The 20,241-nt window shown below is 43.7% G+C and overlaps 1 protein-coding gene across 1 annotated transcript in view; it reads left to right on the forward strand.

The window, feature by feature from the left end:
* Positions 1-329: 329 nt before the first annotated feature.
* LOC126234949 (uncharacterized) overlaps positions 330-20,241 on the forward strand; it is a 116,643-nt gene continuing 96,731 nt past the window's right edge. Inside the window, exon 1 of the mRNA XM_049943688.1 lies at positions 330-669. Within this exon, the coding sequence (XP_049799645.1) occupies positions 616-669 (54 nt within the window). The 5' untranslated portion in view covers positions 330-615. The remainder of the gene's footprint in view (positions 670-20,241) is intronic.

The following is a 20,241-nucleotide window of genomic DNA, read 5'->3' on the forward strand; positions in this document are numbered from 1 at the left end:
GGGTGGGCTTAGGGATGGGGCGAGAGAGAGAGAGAGAGAGAGAGAGAGAGGAGAAGAAGAGCAGCGTGACAGCGCGAGGGAGGTGAGGGGAGTTCGCTACGCAGGTTTTTCTGCGCAGGTACACGGTGACGTCAGCGGCCGGGAGCGGCGCTATTGGTCGGCGCCGCGGTGGTGGGAAGGGCACCGCGCCGAGGTATTTTGAAGCGGACGGGAGCAGAACGCGCAAGACGTCCACCGCGTGCAGTCGCGGCAAAAGCGGAGACCCGCGCGGTAGTCGGTTAGTGCGTGGGAGTGCGTGCGTGCGTGAACACGAGATTCGAGCTGCCGCCGCGCCGCACCCGCCCGTGCACCACTGTGCAAGATCGCCTACAGCGCATCATCGCTTCCCCACTGGCGACGTAAACAAGTGACTGTGGTGTACCGAAACGCAGTGTAGTTTCTTATTAACTGCCGCAGTGACAATCGCAAAGGCGACGCGATGCCTCTGTCGCGTGACAGGTGATAGGTTCTCCCGGGCTGGGGACTCCGTTTCGACACTCTGAGCGCATCTTCGGGGAGCGAAAGTTGGCCATCGCGGACTCGACGACGACGAGACGAGCAGAAGCCGACTCAGCGATGCAGGACAGGATCACGCCGTGTATCATCGAGGAACAAAGCTGTCTGGCTGACGTAAGTACAGAATGCCATTATACGTGCCATGCGTCGGCGACAGAACTCTGGAAGTGGGAGGGAGAGGGAGAGGGGGAGGGCATAACCGTCCATTGTGTTCCGTCAGTGTCCCATTCATTTCACACCCACTTGTCTCGCACGGGCGGGCGCATACTTTACTTCCTGTAGTGTTAAACCGCCACCCACCTACAAGAGGGGAGGGTGCTTTAAAAAGTTTTGATGTGGGAGTGGCTGGGCGTTTTAAATTTTCCGGGTAATTGCTGTCGCAATTTGCATGCACGCTCGGCCGCGCCTTCTTTCGTCGGTAGGAAACGGAAGGCGGTCTTCCGGCCAGCCGGCAAAGTGGCGCCGTCTTGTAGAGCACACAGTGTTATACACGACCAGGATATCCTCTTCCTGCAGAATACGTAATCCTGCCGCTGTCGTTTACCGGCAAAACTACACAGGCTGACAACCTGTTTGCTTGCTTAAATCCTGTTATTTGACTCTTTTTCCTAGTGAAAGTGTTAACATTTTTTTCTATCATACTGATTTGTTGACAAAAAATCAAGTATAGCTTCTGGAATATGTCTGTATTGTTTCTTGTGTGTGAATTCAGATTTACAAGTAAAGACAAAATCGCATTTTCCACTTCTAGTTAATTTTTTCCAAAATGGATGCTGTAGAAATGCGTGACAGTTCCTTTACAGAGTGATGTTTGAAAAAAATCTCCTACCAGTTACAACTGAACACGGTTTATTTAATACACGATCGGTTTCGGGCTTAAGCTCATCTTCAGATGATTGAATTCAGTTTTGTCTTTACGCATTCAGTGTTGGAATTGAATATAGATCAAGTGCAGAAGTGGTAATTGCGTACTTGGGTTAGAAGCAGTCATTAGAAGTATCATATACCTTCATTCACTCACTAATTCCTTTTAAAACGTTATAAACTGTGGACGTAACACGAGTTCACAGCATTCAACATATTTGCATTCGAATACAGATAATTAGCAAAGCTCTAGCTGGTTCAAATATCCCGTACGGTGAGCGAGACCGTTCGCAAAATAGAGTTTTTCAGCCTCTTTACTTCACGTATCACAGCAAAATACGTGACAGATGGCTATTTTCATTGTATTGTCTATAAATGTTTCAGCTAGTTCCATTCACAGTTAGTAATTTGGAATTATACTTACGCCGATTATAAATACGAATAACAGCGACCATCGCTTATGAAATGTGTATTTGGATGAACTAGTTTCGAGACTTTTCCGGCTAATTTATAGATGAGACATGCACAAGTTTGCGTATTCAAGTCGTAAACTGAAGTGTTTAGTCATAGTGAGGCAACCTCCACTACCCAATATCTCGCTAAAAACATGAATATGTAACCTTCCGCATGAATAATCTGAATTTGAGACTGAAAAGCCTCGAAAATTAGTTCAAGGGTATAGAGATACATTTTGTAAGTGAATGATCGCTGCTATCTGCATTTATATTCAGTTAATAAGGCACATAGTCACGATTTCCTACAATATCCTTAATGGATAATCGTCGTAATGCTTACCTGCCACTGTGTGTTCTTGTGTGTAGCCCAATCTAATGTGCAGTCCACACACTTGCTCTGCACCGAAACGCAGAGGACACGAATGTGTCTTAGACTATATAATTCGTTGAAGAACTGTAGTTCCCAAGTACGCTATGAATGAATAGAAGTCTTTATTGTGTTACACATGCCTGTGCATCGCTTTCTACGTGACACACCCAATTAAAATCCGCACTGACTGTTACTCCGAGGGATTTTTATGCTGTGAACTATAGTTACGTTGCGAACGGTTCCAGTTGGAGTTCATAAAACACTGAACTTAAGAAGTGCTACATTATGTTCAGTTTCTTTAAAGAAACCAGACTTTGAGACTTATATGTCTCTACAATTGGTGCTATTTCATAAGCCTTAGAACTGGATTTTATACTTGTACACTTACAGCTTCTGGCGGCTCTGGCATTTTCTCAGAGACGGCAACGTCAAATGGACTGAGTCTGTAGCCAATAGTGAACTGTCCTCTAAATCGTTAAAACGTAACGTGAATGCTAACGGCCCGGAAATCTGAAATTATTCCTAATCTGTGCTTCACTCATCGTCGATGATAACATGCTGAACTCTACCAGTCGATAAATTCTCAAATGGTTCAAATGGCTCTGAGCACTATGGGACTTAGCTCCTGAGGTCATCAGTCCACTAGAACTTAGAGCTGCTTAAACCTAGCTAACTTAAGGACATCACACACACTCATGCCCGAGGCAGTATTCGAACCTGCGACCGTAGCGGTCGCGCGGGTCCAGACTTACGCGCCTAGAACCGCTCGACCACACCGGCCGGCAATAAATTCTCAATCCAGTCACGAATACGGAGAGACAGGAGGTTTCTCTCTGTGACAATGCCCTTTGACAAAACGGTATCGAACGATTTTCCAGTAACATTCAAAGTTTTATTCCTTAGTGCTCGTGGGATACGCGTGATAAACAGCTTTTCATTATCATGAAACTGTGTAATTTCAACGAACAGATTTCCAAATCTGATTTACCTCCTCTTCCTAAACTATCGTCTCTAATGAGCTGTGTACCTGAAACTGGGTATTTTTTCTTCTAGAAACTGGTACAGCATATTTGTTTACATCACTTGATCACGAGATATCTTTATTATTATCACCTCACTGGATCAAGAGGTATCTTTACTATCATCACAACACACTGGCAATCGCATTCGGGAGGACGACTGTTCAAACAAGTGTCCCGCCATACTGATTTAGGTTTTTCGTGAATTACCTATATCGCTTCAGGCGAATGCCGGGATGGTTCCTTTGAAAGGGCACTGCCTATTTCCTTCCTCATCCCTCCCTAGTCCGATGGGACCGATGATCTCGCCGTTTGGTACCCTCCCCCAAACTCAACCAACCAACCACATTGACAATAGGACGTGCGTCTTCTTGAGAGCAGCTTGGAAGGAGTCGAGTCGACGACCAGGTCAACAGATACGGGTGTAAAGTTCGGACTGGACGTGGATGGTGAAATAAATCATTTCATGTAATCCATGGAGAAACGTTGCAGAGAGATTCATCGTAATCGATTCAGTTCACAGACACCCGCATTCCAGATGACGGAACGGTAATTCAAACTGCGCTGATACTGATTATGAGTCTAGGATCTTAACAACTGTGACACCTCAATTGGTTTATAAACATTGCTTCTTGTGGTGAATGACTTCTGTTCACCCACTGCTATTCGTTGAGCTTTTCCAGAAGAAGTCTCTAGCTAGGCAAGAGAAACCACTGTGGGTAGTACACCTGTTATTTGCCTGTTCGTTTCATGTCTCTTCAGTCGTTCCGACTTAATAGGAGATCACCGAGCGAGGTGGCGCAGTGGTTAGCACACTGGACTCGCATTCGGGAGGACGACGGTTCAATCCCGTCTTCAGCCATCCTGATTTAGGTTTTCCGTGAATTCCCTAAATCGTTTCAGGCAAATGGTTCCTTTGAAAGGGCACGGCCGATTTCCTTCCCCATCCTTCCCTAACCCGAGCTTGCGCTCCGTCTCTAATGACCTCGTTGTCGACGGGACGTTAAACAACACTAACCTAACCTAACTTAATAGGAGATCAAAAGTGACGAGCACTTCTTAAGTCATCGAGCAGACGGATGCCTGTAGCCTCTTCCTTCCTAGATGGGCTACACCTGATCAGGAGTTCTTTCTCTTCTACTCGTGATCATCTTGAGATCGACCGCTTATTCTTGTTAATATTTATAAGAAACCACCACAGCTGTATTCATACACGTTTATTATGTCACGGCCGGTTACGCTGCCAATAGGCTGTGAGCATTTGTTATGAAGACTGTTGGCCGGGTAGCTTGATGATGTTATTTCGAATGACACAATAAATGTGCATCAATACGTCTGTGTTTGTTTCTTATTAACATTAATCCCTCTCTTCTACCAACATAATCATTGACACAAACGTGACCTTATACCAAAATCCGGCCGGAGTGGCCAAGCGGCTCTAGGCGCTTCAGTCTGGTACCGTGGGACCGCTACGGTCGCAGGTTCGAATCCTCCCTGGGGCATGGATGTGTGTGATGCCCTTAGGTTAGTTAGCTTTAAGTAGTTCTAAGTTCTAGGGGACTGATGAACTCAGCTGTTAAGTCCCACAGTGCTCAGAGCCATTTGAACCTTATACCAAAGGCAACTACATGGCAGTTGGATGTGACCGTATGGCCTCCCACCATTACTTAGCTAGAAACGATTACACAAGGCCGTGTGCCAAACGAGTAAACTGCTGTATCCCTTTGTAGAGTTGTGTTAGACTGAATATAGCAATTTAATTAAGGAAAGAACAATATATGATTGGTTTGGTCTCGCTTAATATACGCATGCAACAGTACGTTACGAGTTACAATACTGTTATAGAAACATTTTTGGTTAACAGTTTGTAGTACGTTGCTGACTTCAATGGATGAAGAACGCTAACTTTGACTGAACAAAAATGTACGTGGAATGTTTCACGATGCCGTGTCAGCTTTTTTTTCAGATAGCAGCTCGTAACAAAACGAGGAATGGTCACTATTAACTAGTACTTTAATTTCTATACAAGCGCCCTACGGTATGGTTTACATTTAAGTATTTAGTGATAACAAAATCACCCTTGTTTCTAGCCCATAAGTTTATCACTTATAATATGTCCGACACGTTTCAGATTCCGTTATGAATGATAACAGATTCGTCTTTAGCGCGATAGTTGCTGCTAAATCTACTGAAAAGAACATCATTCCTTGTAAATGCAATCTGAATTGCGAAACGCGTCAGGTACAGAAAAATCAGGCAGCCCTTGGTGACGAGGGTTGTTTTGTTGTTGTTAGGCGCCTCAAACGAGAAATGATGTTCTTTTTCTTCTTCGTCTTCTTCTGCTTCCTGTGAAGTGTTAGGCCTATAGGTCTAGACGTCCTCCTGCCATTTCCTCACTGGTCGAGCCAGTGATCTTAGACCACTCATTGGTCTGCTAGTGAAGCATGGACTCTGGGGTCCTCTTTGAACTCAATGGTTGTAGATGTTTTCTCTAGTAGTTTTGATAGTTCTTTATATAATGTGTCACGGGTTTCTTCGAAACAGCTTCATTCCTATTGTGATCCCATTTGATGTAAGCAGCTGTTCCTTTCAAGAAGTACATTTCATAGGCTGTTAATTTTTTCGCATGTTTTTTGCTTTCATTGTCCAGAGTTCACTTCCATAGCGCTGGCCTTGCTAATGTCTTATAAAGGCGTACTGTGGTGTGCTTTGGACTATAGAAGAGATCTTGATTATATTATCAGGGTCTAACGTTGAATATGAAGATGGGAATAAAGGCGTGACATGTAGTCACGTAGGAGAGTGGTGACCATTCTAGTAAATATACTTGACTCTCTCAAACAGAATAAGTAATGAAGGAATGCATTAACAAATCAAGTACTTTCGGCAGTTTCTATATAATTCTTCCAGGTTGTATCTTGCGTCATGCAGTTAAAAGTTTTCTACACCCTGAAGTATTTATCTGGGGCATTGGAAGTTATGGCTCTAAAAGTTGGACGCTGGAGTAACGAGAAAAGAAAAAAAATTAGAACCATTAGAGGTGTGGGTAAGCAGAACAGCCACAAAAGCATCCTGGCCTGAAAGAAAATCTTATAAACAACTTAAAACTAAGCACCGACGAGAAGGCCTCGGAAGGCCCAAATCCATCGTCCGACCGCCGTGTCATCCTACTTCTCAATCAAGTAGGTCTTCAATTGGCCTCACAAGTGCTTAGTGCACAACTAGTACAAGAAATTAAAGAGGAAAAGACATTCATTAACTTCATACAGAGAAGAAAAAGTAAGTTAATGGAGGCCTGACTCGACATAACAGCTTCACAAACACGTCCTGGAAGGAAAAATTTTGGGAAAAATAACGAAAGGAAGGAGCAGATCGTCCATATTACCAAGTGTTACTAGTTGAATGAACTAGAGCAACTGCAACCGAATGGTAAAGATGAGAGGGACAGGCAAAGATGATTACATCAAGAAAGCGTTTGGTTTGGTATCTGATTATGGCAATGACGGCGATGAATGTCGCTAGAGGCGCCGAAGTAGCCGCCGGGGTGGCCGAGCGGTTCTAGGCGCTACAGTCTGGAACCGCGCGACCGCTACGGTCGCAGGTTCGAATCCTGCCTCGGACATGAATCTGTGTGATGTCCTTAGGTTAGTTAGGTTTAAGTAGTTCTAAGTTCTAGGGGACTTATGACCTCAGATGTTGAGTCCCACAGTGCTCAGAGCCATGTGAACCATTTGAACCAGAGGCCGAAGTGCTGGTACCTTTAACAACTCGAGGCGGTTTACAACCAAGAAAAATTTATGGAAATTTCTTCCTTCCGCGGAAACATACGAACTTACATACTTCCTGCAGTGCTCGTAGACTTTCAGAACATCGTGGGGAACATTTCTTGCGTTTCGTTTCAGAAAGATTTCCCTTGTAACGACTTTACTCAGAATCTGGACAAAGAAAATTTGAAGGAAGTCACCATCTTGAAGCAGCTGGGTCGTTGAACAGCAAAGGACGGTATATCATAATGATGCTAAATTGTACAACCTAAATCAGCATTCTACAGCAACAAGAAACTACGAAAATACTACAGACTATTGAGGTGTTGCAGGAGAATTCTGAGGATTTCATGGAGAGAGAGAATGGGTAATGGAGAAGTCTTCAGCCTCATAGGAAAGACCGTTGTAGAGATCAAGAAACAGAGAAATGGTTCAAATGGCTCTGAGCACTATGGGACATAACATCTATCGTCATCAGTCCCCTAGAACTTAGAACTACTTAAACCTAACTAACCTAAGGACATCACACAACACCTAGTCATCACGAGGCAGAGAAAAGGAACGGAGACACCAATGAGTTGGATACATACAGATATTGCCCCTTCACTATGGAAGTAAAATGGCTCTGAGCACTATGGGACTCAACTGCTGAGGTCATTAGTCCCCTAGAACTTAGAACTAGTTAAACCTAACTAACCTAAGAACATCACAAACATCCATGCCCGAGGCAGGATTCGAACCTGCGACCGTAGCGGTCTTGCGGTTCCAGACTGCAGCGCCTTTAACCGCACGGCCACTTCGGCCGGCCTCTATGGAAGTAAGGCAAGGAAAAATGCTCTGGTTGAATGCGCGAGGAAGACCTTAAATTGACAATGATCTCGGAACTGGAGAGACTTGCAGAAGATAGGAGAAAACTGGAGAATAACAATTGCTGCCGACTATTTTATAGATTGGTAATAAAACAGGACATCCGAAAGATTTCCGTATAACAGTCTTCGGAGAACGTGTTGTAAAGTACGCAGTGTTTTAATTCTAAGACCGTACCAAGTGCTACTAAATTACGAAGTTGACGCAACCTCCGCAGGTAGATCGATATTTCATTTTTCCCGAGCTACGCGCCCACATCTCCGCACCTGCCTTGTAGCTGGAGAGGATTATGTGGCCTCGGGTTACCGGCACAGCTCGCCTAAATCACCCGGAAAAAGTTTCAGGTAATTTAAGGCATATTTCGGGGCGTAGGGAACCAGTTTCTGACGAAGGGTGGGGAGGAGGAGGGGGGGGGGCCGAGAAAAGCGCGTTTCCCTCACATCTACAATATTCCGGGACCGAGTAAGTGGAATCATTAATTAATGACAGCTTCATGTAATAAAAAAGGGATCCTAAAATTGGACATCAAGAGTTAATATGGCTTTCGCGTATTAGAGGAGGAATGTAATGCAGCAAAAAAGCATTTGCCGTGAGACGAAAAGAAAAGATGAGTGGCGAAACAAGGTTAGCGTAGAATATAAGCTATTAATAAAGCTAATTAAAGTTTTTAACCATGCTAATTGATGCTGTGGAAATAGTGCAATTAACAAAATTTGTCAGGAATTAGTAAGGAGAGTGGTTCAGCGTTCAGCCACCAGAAAATTTCCTTCTGTTTGAAAGTGCTACTGGCTCAGCACATCGAGTGTACTCTTGCTGTATTTCTTTCAGTGAAATATTGCAGAAATGTGGTAGTTGCTGTTCTTGTGAAGCAACCGGAATTTATAACCAGACGGATCCAATAACGAGTTTTGAAACTACTACACTGGCTCACAGACCATCATACAGCAATTTACAGTTGAGTACTGTGTGCGCAGTCTTAGTTGAAATGAAAACAGCTGTTAACGTGTATTGGTTGACAAGGATACTGTGCTGAAAAACTGTCGATGGTATAACCTGCTAACACGGCTGTGCATCGCCATCCCATTGCTCACGCTCCCTTTGGATACGTTTACGAGAGCCGTGTCTTCTTGCGGTAGAGCGAACGACAGTAATAATTTCATTCACAACATATCTTGGCAGGTAGTTTTACGGACGATTGCGCTGCAGTGTTACGAACTCATTTACGACGCGATTTTGACAGTAATTGCGAGTGTATAAGACATTCTCGGTTTACGAACGGCGTCAGCCCTGAGTATAATCTAGAGGTTTCCTGCGTCGACTTCTCTAGGAACAACTTACTGTCGTGGCTTCTGTTGTGGTGACCATTAACAGCCCACACGCGGCTCGTCATTGGTGGGCGGACGTCATGCTGCCAGAGATCGTCTCCATGCCCGCAGCGCGGTAGCAAGCCCTCTCCTAGTAACCTTAACAGTTCTGCTCATTGGCATTTTACAGAAATCTTAAGTTGCTGGGTACGGTCTCACAAATAAAAAACACAAAATAATAATCCATTCTGTTTAGCAACGTGATATTTTTTATGTTGGAACGTAAGTTTATAACTTTTTTATTATGCATGTTGATATTTCGGTGGTCATTTTTTATTTGTATTTCATTGTTGTTGTTTGAGTTTACATATTATCTTTTGTCATTTGAGGCTCGCGAATGGAGCTGTGGACGCTAGAAAATGAAGTGGCGAGTAGGGAAATCGGGGCGTTTCCGACATATACTTATGTTTGATTTCAGTAGAGGGGTGACAGCAGCGGAGGCGGCCAGAAACATTTGCACCATTATTTTTGCGGATAATGCCACTGGACAGAGCACGGCAAGAAAATGGTTTTCTCGTTTTCAGGAGGGTCGTTTTGACATTAGTGACTCTCCACGTTCAGAGAGACCTTCCGGCTTTGATGAAGATCGTTTAAACACATTAATTCACAATTACCCACATCAGTGGACTCGAGAACTGGCACATGTGATGAACTGTAATTATTCGACTATCGTGCGACAATTGCCTCAATGGGGAGGGTCAAAAATTGGGTGTATGGGTACAATATGCACTAAGTCAAAATCAGAAATATCAGCGGATGGTCATATGTGCATATCCGATTGATAGTAATCAGTTGGCTCTTGAGAAACACCGACCATTCCTTTCCTATATCGTTACTGGTGACAAGAAACAGTGTCTTTATACTAACGTAAGGACAAAAAAGGGATGGTTGAGCCCAAACAAACAGCAACTCCCAATACAAGACCTGTTCGCATCCACCAAATGAAAATGTTATGCATCTGGTGAAGCAGCGACGGTGTGGTGTACTACGAATGGCTTCCTCGAGATGTAACCATTACTGTTGCTGGCATTTATTGTCAACAAATGAAACGTCTCGCGGACGCAGTCCAAGAACAGCGATCATGAAGACTGCGTGAAGTGATCGTACACCACGATAACATCCACCCGCGTTCTTCTAGACTGACAAAAAATACTGTACAGGAGATGGGTTGGGAAGTCATTCCGCACCCACCTTATTCACTTGATCTTGCGCCGTCAGTTTTTCACCTTTTCTGTTATTTATCGAACAACCGAGTTCTTCACCTCAAAAACCACGTGATTTCTACGGTTGCGAAATCGAGAAGTTAGTCTAGTGTTGACAGACTGTTGTAAATAGTGAAGGAGAATGTATTACTGACGACCAAAGTCCCTCTTTATATGTTGTGTTTATTAAACTTACAAAAAAACGCTACGAGCTCATGCACCACACAATACATTGTTTTTATTTTTGTTGCCAATTCCTTTTACTTCTATCCAATCTATTGGAAAGTGAACTTGACTCGTTATCTCTAGCACAAAAGTCACATTAATAGGGCAATGAAGGCAGTCGAATGTCAGTGAGATACTTGTCTTTCGACGGGGAATGCAGACGTATGCACTTTACGTAATTATATTACGAATCTCAACTTGTTAAGGCGAATGCTGTATGAGCGTCGAACTGCGAAAATCGTTACGAATAGTAAAAATGGTGAAGACTAAGTAATATTTCTGGTATGGGCGACCTTAAATTTAAATCCTTACGGTATTAGAGAACCGAAAGAGACCAAATAAGAGCCGACTACTTCAAGCTTCCTAGGTGGATGAAATGGTTCAAATTCAAGCTGTCGGAAAGGTAAGAAAGAAAGATGTGTAACAGTGGCTAAAAGGTATTGCAGTTATAGGTTTTCTGACGCACGCTAATGTTGTGTACCACACTCAGATTCCTGGGTGAGTAATTGTTTAAGCTGCGCATGACATTTGTGGTGCCTTCAGCACTGATTACACCGTTCTACTAACGTAACAGCGTTGGGTGATGCAATAGTTACGGTACTGAACGCGTACTCGTGACAAGAGGACCATTTTGATTACACTACTGGAGACAAATCAGTGAAAACAGTAACTAACGTAAATATCTGGAAGCGGTCTAAAGTGGTATGAGACGTACTACAAATAGCTGAAAAATCAGATACGAGACTAATATTGGGAGAATCTGAACGAAATGCAATTCATCCACGAAAGAAGGTGTTACTGGAAACATTTGTTCGGTTGATTCTGAAGCAGGTGTGTCTCAGGAAACCATCGGAAAGTTGTATTAATACAAGGGATAGAGAATGTCCAACGAAGAGTTGCACGTTTCGTCAAGGGATCGTTTACACGGCGCGAGAGCGTTACGAAGATGCTCAACAGACTCCAGTTGCAGAAGGTACAAGAGAGGCGTTGTGTATGACGGACAGGTTTACTCGTGAAACTTCGAGAGTACGCGTTTCTAGAAGTGTCGGGAAACATGTTACTACCTCGAGCACACACCAGGCATAATCGCAATTGAGAGATATATGCCAAATAAATTAATAAAATATGGCACTGATCCCGCATTGTACACAAAACAAGTCATACCACTGTTGCAGAAACAACGAAAATTTTAAAAAGCACAAAAGCTGCAAGATTGGCAATTTTTTGCTGAAACTCGAAACTTCAGTAAACTAAGAGTGAAGAATGAATGAGAACTGTTCAATGTGAGATGCTTTTTAACAGCTTCCACAATGAAAATCTGTCTCAGAAAATCCAAAGAGATTCTGGTCGTATGTAAAGTAGATCAGTGGCTGAACACAATACCTTCACCGCGAGACAGCAATGTTAATCTTACCGATGACAGCGGCACTAAAGCGGCATTATTGAAAACAGTTTTCTCAAATTGGTTCACCAAAAGATTAACTAGGTATTCCAGAATTCGAATCAAGAAAAGCTGCCAACATATATAACTTGGAAGCAGATATTCTCGGTGAAACGAAGCAATTTAAATCACTTAATAAAGGCAAGTCTTCCGATCTAGGCAGGGTACCAATTTGATCCCTTTCAGTGTATGCCGGTACAGTGGGCCCTTACTCAACATTCCTATTCTACCGTTCGCTCGACGAAAGATTCATGCCGAAAGAATGAAAAGTTGCTCTGGGCCGGCCGCTGTGGCCGAGCGGCTCTAGGCTCTTCAGTCTGGAACCGCGCGACTGCTACGGTCGCAGGTTTGAATCATGTCTTGGGCATGGATATGTGCGCTGTCCTTAGGTTGGTTAGGTTTAAGTAGTTCTAAGTTCTAGGGGACTGATGACCTCAGATGTTAAGTCCCATAGTGCTCGGAGCCATTTGAACCATTTTAAAGTTTCTCTGGTCACACCAGTACTCATGAAAGAAAATAGGAGTAAGCCGATTAATTGCAGACCCGTATCACTGATCTCTGTTTGCAGTAGTATTTAGAAACATAAACTGCATTCGAACGTTGCGAAATACCTCGAAGATAACGGTCTATTGCCACATGGTCAGCATGGATCCAGAAAATATCGTTCTTGTGAACACAACTAGTACTTTACTCGCAAGAAGTAATGGGTGCTATCGACAGGGGACCTCAAATTGATTTCGTATTTATAGGTTTCCAGAAGGCTTTTGACGCTGTTCCTCACAAGATGATTCTAATCAAATTGCATGCCTATGGAGTGTCGTTTCAGTTCCTGCCAGAAATTTCACAGTCCGTAATAGTGGGCGTTACCCAAAGAAGTGTTGTAGGCCCCTTTGCTGTTCCTAATCTATATAAATGATTAAGGGAATAATTTCAGCAGTTCTCTTACATTATTTACGGTTGATGCTATCATGTAGCGATTAGTAAAGTCCTCAGAAGATCAAAACGAACTGCAAAGTGACTTAGAGACAATATCTGTATGGTACCAAAAGTGGCAATTGTCTCTAGATGCGGAAAAGTGTGAGGTCATCCATATGAGTATAAAAAGAAATCTCTTAAAACAAATAACACAAATCTAAATGCTGCAAATTCAATTTAATATCTAGGAATTACCGTTATGAATAACTTAAACTGGGACGATCGGATAGATAATGTTGTGGGGGAGGTGAACCAAAGACAACGTTTTATTGGCAGACTTAGAAAATGCGAGAAATGCACTAAAGAGACTGCCTACACTACGCTTGTTCGTCATCTGCCAGAGTATTGCTGAGCGGTATGGGATCCACATCAGATATGGTTTGACTTTGGACATCGAAAAACTTTAAAGAAGGGCAGCTCGTTTTGTATTATCTCAAAATAGTTGAGAATGTCACGAATATGATAAGCAAGTTGGGGTGGCAATCATTAAGAAAAGGCATTTTTCGCTACAGATCTTTTCATGAAATTTCAGCCACCAACTTTCTCCTCTGAAAGCAAAAATATTTTATTCTCATCAACGTACACAGCGAGAAATGATCTCGTAATAAAATAAGAAAAATCAGAGCTCGTACAGAAAGATTTAAGTGTTCGCTTTTCCCACGTGCTCGTGATTTTAGAGTGGGACGATAGAGAAATAGTCTGAAGGTGGTATGGAAAACCCTCTGCCGGGCACTTCAGAGTGTGAGTTGTAGAGTATTCATGCAGATATAGATGTAGCGAAATGATCACGATGAGACAGTGTGAGAAATCAGAAGTAATACGATCTTTACCGACAATCGTTCTTTCCACATGTAATTCATGTCATTCGTGAATAGAACAGGCATGGGAGATCAATTAGTGGGGCCAGAAGTACTCTCCGCTACACACTGTAAAGTGGCTTGCGGACTTTAGGCATAGATTTTGCCTCATTAAACACTTCAGTAAAAGTCGGACTGCTGCCTTCAATAAAGGCTACTGCCAACTTTTTGTATCCCGTAGCGTCCAAACTGAATTACTGCTATATCTCTAACGACCTTAATATCTAAGATGGTACACCCTTCTTCCATTCCAAACGGATATTGCATTAAGAGAGATCGGCAATTCACTTCTAATACCTCTAAATGTGGGTACTCCTGATCCCTACATGAAGTATACATGGGGGCGTTCTTAGAAACCTATATGAAGACCAGTTCTCGGAGTGCGTACAATGGCTTTCTAGTTCTGCCTTCCGTTGGAGCCTGTTCGGCATCTCTGCTTCGTCCCGGACGGTCAGTCGCGAAGTTCTTCTTCGAAGTTGTCTGTCAGGTTTCTCCAGGCATTCCGCCTGGCAGATGATACCTGTCAGTAGAGCGGTTGTAGAGGGAAGGTCTCCCAAGAGTCTTGTAGGCTGTTTCTTGCCAGAGAAACTACACCTCCCAAGAACTGTCACATCGATTTATAGTCTAGCATCTGCCCTCCGCACTAAACGATTCATCGTACAGCGTACCGGACTCTGAGACCATTTGAGCGATGCCACTCTTTTTTTTTTCTTTTTTTTTTTTAAGTGTAATGGAGCTACCATCTGATAAGTCTTAAAAGTAACTATAGATAGCTTCATATATGATATTGTAAATTTATGTCAAAAGATACTTCGCTGCATTCAGGGGCCTGAAGATGGAGTAGTGTAAATCGAAAGTGATTGCAACTGAAATAAAACCTATAAATACAGCTGAATGTGATATCCCTACTACATATAAAGAAACGGGTCACCTATCGTCATTGTCGGGATGTAGACCTGTTATAGCCCAATCAAATGATGCTCAAAATGGTCAAATAACGGAAAGTTTTGTAGCAGTTTTTTTTTTTTTGCAAGGGTGCTCTATGTTTTTGAGGGTGCTGAACTCGAATTTTCAAAAAGCCACCAAAATGTTGGCCCAGAAATGGGACAAAAAATGGCAAAACTATGAAGAAATGGGCTTTTTTATGTTTTTCCCTTATAACTCGGAAACGGCGAAGTTATTTGTGAAAGCAGACAGGATAAAATTTCCCATAACGAGATCTCAGTGTCTTTCTTCGTCAGACCACCCGTATGGCGTGTAGCGCATGTTGAAGTTAGCGCGATTTCAAAGATGAGGTTGGCCGTCTCAGGAACTTTCCACCCTCGCCCTTATCGAGCTTTTGCTCTGAGCACTATGGGACTTAACTTCTGAGGTCATCAGTCCCCTAGAACTTAGAACTACTTAAACATAACTAACTTAAGGACAGCACACACATCCATGCCCGAGGCAGGATTCGAACCTGCGACCGTTGCGATCACGCGGTTCCAGACTGTAGCGCCTAGATCCGCTCGGCCACCCCGGCCGGCCATGTCACAATGTTACTGAGGTGATTGAATTTAATACTTGACGTGGTTAGGGGTAAAATGTTTGTGTGTCGTCACTTTCTCCTTTGCCTGATGAACACTAGCTGCTGCATCGAGTTGTTTGCACAGTTTCCTTCATTTAATTGAAGAACATTTCGAGATCTGTTGCACTGCGTTTCAAGGTTACCCTGACAAGTCTAGCACAAGCACTAAGGAGAGCGAAAGAGGGGAAAAATCCCAGGAAATAGCCTTCAGCGAAACGATGTTAATACGTGCCGGTCAGAAAAAAATTCCCCTCCATAACCAGCAATAAATAAACAAACAGCTGTATTTTCGAATCAGTATGAAATGGAATGAGGAGATATGGACTGTAGAACGGAAGGTGAATGGTCGACTTCAGTTTGTTGGGAGAATTTTAGGGAGCTGTGGTTCATCTGTAACGGAGACTGTAAGTGCGACCAATTGTTGAGTCCTGTTCGGTTGTTTGGGATCTGTACCAGGTCGGATTAAAGAAAGACGTCGAAGCAATTGAGAGGTGGGCAGCTACATTTGTTACAGGTAGTTTCGAACAACTCTCAAGTGTTTCGGAGATGCTTCGGGAACACAAATGGCAATCACTGGAGGGAAGCCGACGTTCTTTTCAAGAAACATTATTGAAAAAAATTTAGAGAATTGGCATTTGAGGCTGACTGGAGAACGTTTCGGCGTAGGATTCAAGCGCCGGCACGCCGGCCACGAACATCAAAGGAGAAAGGGCTGTGAAGAAGACGTCAGCCAATAGCACGCTGACCGACCCCTCTCCAGGACGACAACGCAGCGGCAGCGGCATCTACGCGAAGACGACATAAGCGCCGCGCTGCCTTGCCGCAGCCCAGTTGAAGACTAGCTGCTCTATAACAGCGACTTAGGAACTGTATAATTTCACTTGTATTAGAATTATACATACAGAAGACACTTCTTATTTGTCTGTCGCCCACTGCTTGCGACAAATAATTACAACTTCTCAAAGTTAAGTACTGTCATTTATCTTGCTGTAATAAAAATTGTTGTCTAGCGATCCGAGAAGGCAGGTTTTCAAAGCACCCCACATTCGACGAGTAGGCAGGATCCAACAAATTCTAGTGCCGTCAACGTACATTTAGGGAAGAACCATGAAGATAAACTTCGTGAAACTAGGGAAGTCGTTTTCGTCTCACTCAGTCTGCGAGAGAAGAAAATGACCAGTAGCGGTAGAGGGACCCTCCGTTACGCAGCGTATGGCGGCTTGCGGAGTATGTATGTAGACGTAAAGGGCAAAGGGTTTCAGCATTCCATTATGCCATCATCAGGTGCTCGAAGTTGTATTGCCAGACGAAGTATGACGCAAAAGCGAGCCAGTATCAGCATAAACGTATATAATACGGCACACTCGTAAAAAATCTGAGCGCTCATATTACTCAGCGTATTGAATACTTCTGGCCCCTACGGCCCTAGAAAGAAGTAGTCTGCAGACGGGACAGGTCGACTGTAGTAACGACGCGTCAGTTTGAGCGTGGAGACCTGGGTTCGATACCCGGCGGTTGCCTCCAGACTCCCACCCTAATGACTTTGTGTCGGGCGTCCCCTTCCGAGGCCACCTTCGGAGCGGCCTAAGCCGGTAAAAACGTACCGCTAGAGCGTCGACCCGGGCCCGCGCGCGCTTTAGCGTCCTCTGTACAAATAAATTACGGGAGCTCTCGTCTTAAATGCCGCTTCTGGGAATTACATTCCTCGGGAGATAGTGCGTCCCGGGAAAAAAAAAATGAGCCCGCCCGGATTACTGCGTCGCAATAATTTGTTTTAGATGGCCGGTAATGGCTTTCTTCTGGATATTAGTGCGGCGCAGCGCTAGGGGGCGTGTCGATAACTTCTTTACGCGTGTGTGATGCGTGACTTTGATGACGTGCGGACCTGCCGGCGGTCATCAGCGGTGCAGAGTAAAGAATAATTACTTGCCGGCCAGGCCACGCAACGAGACTCGGCCAGCTACTAGCCCTCTGGCGACGGCCGATGCTTTTTACAGCACCAAAGCTGAGCTGGTCCAGTTAACGACCAGCGACAAGCACAGTGCGTGCTCTGCGTATTGCCACTTAGTGCCTCCCTTTTCGCGATTGCTGCCTTTAACGATCTTCATTTTTATGCTGTTGCAGTTAGTGTGTAAACACGCTTCTCAAGAAGCAATACCCATTCCTCTAAATTTTTTTTCAGAAGTGCTATGGTAATAAAACTTCACTACAATGTGTTCAAAAGTCGCGTTTCTCTGTATTTGAGTCACTTGTATTGAACTGTGATATAATTCTAATCAACTCGTTGCTTTCTTCAGAAATCCGGGATCCTATCCTAAACAAGCTGCTTCAGATGAGAACAACTTTGTAAACAATATAAAAAATAACCAGCTTTCTTGGTGGAACCAAAGTGATTTTGTTTTTGTTGTTTTAGTCTTTTGACTGATTTGATGCAGGCCGCCACGAATTCCTCTCCTGCACTAATCTCTCTACTTGCAACCTATGCCTTCAATTATTTATTGGATCTTTTCCAGTCTCTGACTTCCTCTCCTTTTTCTACCCTCTACAGCTGCCTCTTGTGCCGTTGCAGTTATTGGTTCAAATGGCTCTGAGCACTATGGGACTCAACTGCTGTGGTCATCAGTCCCCTAGAACTTAGAACTACTTAAACCTAACTAACCGAAGGACATCACACACATCCATGCCCGAGGCAGGATTCGAACGTGCGACCGTAGCAGTCGCATGGTTCCGGACTGCGCGCCTAGAACCGCGAGACCACCGCGGCCGGCGTTGTAGTTATTCCCTGATGTCTTGACAAATCTCCTATCGTCATGTCCCTTCTTCTTGTCAGTGTTTTCCATATATTCCCACCCTCGCAGATTCCGCGAAGAATCTCCTCATTTCCCATCTTACCAGTCCACCTAATTTTCAACATTCTTCTGTAGCACCACATATCAAGCGCTTCGATTCTTTTCTGTTCCGGTTTTCCCACAGTTCATGTCTCACTACCATACAATACCAAACGAACCTTCGAAGAAATTGCTTCCTCTAATTTAGGCCTACGTTTGATACCAGTAGACTTCTATTGGCCAGGAATGCCTTCTTCGCCCGTGCCAATCTTCTTTTTATGTCCTCCATGCTTCGTCCGCCACTGGTTATTCTGCTGCCAAGGTACCAGGCTTCCTTAACTACATCTACTTCATGGTCACCAATTACAATGTTAAGCTTCTCGTTATACTCTTTTCTGCCACTTCTCATTACTTTAGTCTCAGTCCACATTCCGTACTCACTAGCCGGTTCATTTCATTCAAAGATCCTGTAATTCTTCTTCACCTTCACTGAGCACGCAATGTCCTATGGGAATCTTATCACTTATAACCTTTCACCTTGTATTTTAATCCCACTCTGAAACCTTTGTTTTATTTCCGTCATTGCCTTCTCGATGTATAGATCGAACAGTCGGAGCGAAAGACACATCCCTGTCACACACTTTTTTAATCCGAGCACTTCGTTCTTGGTCTTTACTCTTATTGTTCCATCCTGCTTCTTGTGCGTGCTGTATATTACCCGGCTTTCCTTATAGCTTACCCCGCTTTGCTCAGAATTTCGAACACCTAGCACCATTTTACATTGTCAAACGTTTTTTCCACGTCGAGGGTTGGGTTGTTTGGGGGGAAGAGACCAAACAGCGAGGTCATCGGTCTCATCGGATTAGGGAAGGATGGGAAAGGAAGTCGGCCGTGCCCTTTCAAAGGAACCATCCCGGCATTTGCCTGAAGCGATTTAGGAGAATCATGGAAAACCTAATTCAGGAAGGCCGGACGCGGGATTGAATCGTCGTCCTCCCGAATGCGAGTCCAGTGTGCTAACCACTGCGCCACCTCGCTCGGTCCACGTCGATAAATCCTACGTACATACCTTGATTTTTCTTCAGCATTGCTTCCATTATCAAACGCAACGTCAGGACTATTTTTTGGTGTGTTTATCTTTACTCAAGTCAAACTGGTCGTCGTCTAACAGACCGTCAATTTTCGTTTCCATTCTTCTGTTTATTATTCTTGTCATCAACTTGGATGCATGAGCTGTTAAGCTGAGTGTGCGATAATTCTCGCATCTGTCAGCTCCTGCTTTCTTAGGAATTGTGTGGATGATGTTTTTCCGAAAGTCTGGTGGTATATCGCCAGTCTCGTACATTCTACACACCATGGTGAATAATCTTTTTCTTGCAACTCCCCCCCAATAATTTTAGAAATTCCGGCGGAATTCCCTTCTGCCCTACTTGATTTTAAGTCTTTTAAATTCTGATTCTAATAGATGATCCATTATCTATTCCCCGTGGACTGTTGTTTCTTCTTCCATCACGTCATTAGACCCACCCCTCGTAGAGGCCTTAAATGTACTCTCTCCACCTATCCATTCTTTTCTCTGGATTTAACATTGGAATTCCCATTGCATTCTTAATTTTAACGCCCTTACTTTTAATTTCACCAAATATTATTTTGACTTTTCTATTCTCTGAGTCAGTCCTCCTGACAATGTTTTTCTTCGATTTCTTCAAAATTTTTCGTGCAGCCATTTCGCCTTAGCATCCTTGTATTTCCAATTTATTTCATTCCTAAATGTCTTATATTCCTAAGTTTCCCTGAACATTTTTACATACCTTGTTTCATCGATCATCTGAAGTATTTCTTCCGCTACTCATGGTTTCCCCGCAGTTACCTTACTTGTACGAGTACA

Source organism: Schistocerca nitens, chromosome 2 (genome assembly GCF_023898315.1).
Source record: "Schistocerca nitens isolate TAMUIC-IGC-003100 chromosome 2, iqSchNite1.1, whole genome shotgun sequence".
Lineage (NCBI taxonomy): Eukaryota > Metazoa > Arthropoda > Insecta > Orthoptera > Acrididae > Schistocerca > Schistocerca nitens.